This window comes from Chondrus crispus, genomic scaffold, assembly GCF_000350225.1.
Source record: "Chondrus crispus Stackhouse genomic scaffold, scaffold_141, whole genome shotgun sequence".
Taxonomy (NCBI): Eukaryota; Rhodophyta; class Florideophyceae; order Gigartinales; family Gigartinaceae; genus Chondrus; species Chondrus crispus.
The window spans coordinates 226070-229516 of NW_005179007.1; the positions used below are offsets into that span (position 1 = coordinate 226070).

The following is a 3447-nucleotide window of genomic DNA, read 5'->3' on the forward strand; positions in this document are numbered from 1 at the left end:
GCGTCCGTGTCCGCTCCGGCCGCGGCCGCCCTGAAGCCGCATGTCCCGCGCGCCGCCGCGCCCGTCCACGGAAGCTCCACGGCCCTGGAGATCGCACGCATGGTGTCCGACTTCCTGGGCCCGCTGTACCCGCGGCGCGAGTCGGTTGGCGCCACGCTGAGCGGGCTGCGCACGCGCCTCGAGACGAGCGCGGCGACGTTCGACAAGGACCGCGAGACCCTCATCTGGCAGACGCGCGAGGCCATCCGCACCGAGTTCTTCAAGGTCATCTACCCTTCCCCCCCGACCGCCATGCTGCTCTCGCTCGTCACGCGCACCGAGATCCTGCTCACGGGATACAACCAGAAGACCCGCCCGTTCTTCTTCCCCGGCGCGCGCGTCACCGTCCCGACCGAAGGCGGGTCGAGACGCGCCGGCACCACGCTGCAACTACGCTTCAAAACTATCAACGACACTACCGTCACCGAGGCCCTGCTCCATCTCGACGGGCCGAATGGCGGCGGCTTTCAGTGGGTCCAGACCCCGGCCTTGACCCCGCTCATACGGTATGTGCCGCCCGTCCCGTCCGCGTCTCTTGTGCGGCGCACGCCGCCACTGAAATCCGTGGCCGCACGAGCGAAACGCCCCTCCAAGAACGGCGCGAAGACCCCGCGCATTCGCGCTCCGCGCCCGAGCGCCGCCGCAAAGAAAAAGCTCGCGGCCGCCAAGGCTGCCACCATTAAGCCCGCCGCCGCTCCGTCTCTCACTCCCGTGGTTACGCAACCGAAGAAAACGGCAGAACTGCCTCAAATCCCGCCGCGCCCGCCCTCGCCGCCGTCTGGCCCTGTCGCGCTACCCCCGGCATTCTTGCCGGAACCCTTGCTATCGACCTCTCCGCCGCCCAGAAAACGACTGCGTATGGGCCTGGAAATGCCTGTCGCACATACAGCAGGGTCGCTACGACGCGCTCTGGAGCTGGATACGGACGCCAGCCAAATGCAACGTAATTCTATCTCCTGCGTGCGCAGACTCATTGGCATCGAACGCCTTGTAGCACGAAGGCAAGTTTCGCGAACTGGAGACGTGGAATATTTCGTCAAGTGGAGTGGCCGTGGAATGAGGGAAGGCTCGTGGGAGCGGCGAGATGCGCTACTGCTGGACGTGCCAGCCCTCGTACTCGAATTCGATACGAGGCATCCGGACAACCCCAAGCGAGTTTGTCATTCAGAGCGAAGGACCACCCCGAAGGAGCAGATGGGGACAACTACACCAAGCCCTGAAGATCGAACTGCGGCTGTTGAGGTGAGGATGGAGAAGAAGGGAGAGGTAGGGGTAACAAGCGCAGGTGTGAAAACGGAAGACACAGATGTGAAAATGACAGAGGGTGAAGATTCAGAATCTGGTCGAAAGTTTGTCGATGATATTTCTGGTGTTGAAATACCAGGATACGTCGACAGCCCCATTTTGGAGTTGGGATTCGCTGGGATGGTGCTGCACATACGGCAATCGAGAGAATATTCTTTGCATAATGATGCGCTGGCAGTTATTCGCGACTACAAGAAGAGACAATCTCGGTTCAAACAGGAAAACATTCGATCAGCGGAAAAACTATTTCTGCTCACGAAATCAGAAGCTAGGATGGCTCTGGATGCGTCACTGCGGTCACACAAGATCCACAACCGATATCCCATACCTTTTCCGAGGGGTCTCGGTCGGGCGGTGCCTTTGGATACAGGCGTGCCTTTCAGCAAAGATGTAGTTTCTATGGGACCTCCGTCGTTGGAATCGTATCTAATTGGTCTGGGGTTAAGGCCCAAGCATTTTGAGAGGGACCTGCCACCACTGATGCCAACGCTGGACGCGAAGACTCGCCGACGTGTTGCGATATCTGCTAGAGATGCATCATTCGAGCGGGCGACGGAGCATCGGGAACGGGCGAGGCTTCTGCTTCGAAATGCTTATCGGCACGGAAATAACGCGAACGCGCCTTCTATGCTATTTCGAGAAGGCAAAAGACGGCCTGCCGAGTGTGACAGCTGTTTCGCAACGAATGGCAACGCATTAGGCTCCAAGGCAAAAAGTCCAAGGTTGCCCGAACCGCTAATTAAGCGAGAGCCTCCTCTAATAGCTGCTCTTACTGCAGCTAAAGCACGAGTAGCTGAGCGGGCGAGCAACAAGGAGAAGAAGGAAGGATGGTTTGACCCAATCTGGAACTGCTGGCGCATTGGTGAGGGGCCGTCTGTGCAGTGATCAAAAACTGGGAGGCGTCATGCAACTACTTTGAGGGTAGTGTAAGTCGATAGTAAAAACGAAGAACATGAATAGGCCTTTGTAATTGAATATTGCACTGCAGGACTGCGCCTCACTTGAGTTGAGGGTACAGCACTGGGAAGCTCGCATGCTGACAAGGTTGGTGTAAGGTCATTGTTGCGCATGTGGGAAATTATATAGGAGCTGATCAGCGTTGGAAAAACGCTTCATATAAGACCGACAGACCGTTTTGTTGCATTGGAGGTCAAGGGCCAGTAAAATGGTTTGTTTTGTCATGCAATGACGGAGAGGATGGTACATGCCTTGGAAGCAGCGTGAGAAAATGAAGTGATGAAGGATTATTTATTCAGTGGGGCTGGAGGTTTCAGGAGCCATCATATCCGGGTTGTCCATTGAAGAGAGAGTTTATTGGATATGAGGGGGGTTTAAAGAGATAGAGCGAGAGAGAGAGAGCAAGAGAGAGAGCGAGGGAGAGAGAGAGATGGGAGCAGAGCATGCCAGTGGCGGGGGCAACTCGTGGCATGTCTCGACGCATGAACAGACAATCCTTGTTCCCGCGGCAGTATTGGACTGAAACCAGACTGGCAGCAGGGAGTTTTTCGGGCGGTAGCAGGAGGTGACCCGTGCGCTGACATAGAATTGCATTGGGGCATGACAGCACACCCGTGGGGTGAACCACAAGCGAGCGAAGGTTGTGCCGAAGTAAAAGACTGAGGATGTCGGATGGGGGCACGACCGAGGTGTTAATCTTTAAAAAAGGGGGAATGTTTGGAGGTTATTTAGTGCAAATAGCCGGCACTAACAAGTAAGGCAGTTTGTGCTTTGATTAGAAACCGTCACGTCAGAGGTACATGCACCACGTTAGCGGGTGATGTGTAGGGTGGCTGGACAGAGTAAATTATATCGATAAGCACAGGCGGGCGGTTTGAAGAGATATATACTGTACAGTAGTGTAGTGTATGGGTAGGCGGCTGGATCCGCTCTCCGGCGGGGAGTTCCATGAATAGTGGAAAGCGTGACTGTGGCAAAATCTGACAGCGGAGATGTCGGTAGACGGCAGGAGAACCAAACATCCTGGGGGAGCGAGATGAGTTCGGCGGGCAACTTAAGCGTCTCTTCGGCCGTTGAGCCAATGGTGCGGCGAGGCATCGTTGATGGTTGCGGTGATGTTTTATAGATTAAAAGGCAAGTATGAAG

At 56.0% G+C, this 3447-nt stretch overlaps 2 protein-coding genes across 2 annotated transcripts in view; one reads left to right on the forward strand and one right to left on the reverse strand.

Moving 5' to 3' along the window:
• The window catches only part of CHC_T00002532001 (hypothetical protein), a 2922-nt gene extending 2653 nt beyond the window's left edge, over positions 1 to 269 (reverse strand). Inside the window, exon 1 of the mRNA XM_005713509.1 lies at positions 1 to 269. This exon is cut by the window's left edge and continues 328 nt beyond it. Within this exon, the coding sequence (XP_005713566.1) occupies positions 1 to 269 (269 nt within the window).
• Positions 270 to 1233: 964 nt separating this feature from the next.
• CHC_T00002533001 (hypothetical protein) lies at positions 1234 to 2229 on the forward strand. Its single transcript, XM_005713510.1, has one exon. It carries the CDS (start codon positions 1234 to 1236, stop codon positions 2227 to 2229), a length of 996 nt encoding a protein of 331 aa, XP_005713567.1.
• Positions 2230 to 3447: the final 1218 nt, after the last annotated feature.

Coding starts and splice junctions, on each gene's coding strand:
- CHC_T00002533001 (XM_005713510.1), top strand. CDS start 1,234: ATGGGGACAACTACACCAAGCCCTGAAGATCGAACTGCGGCTGTTGAG.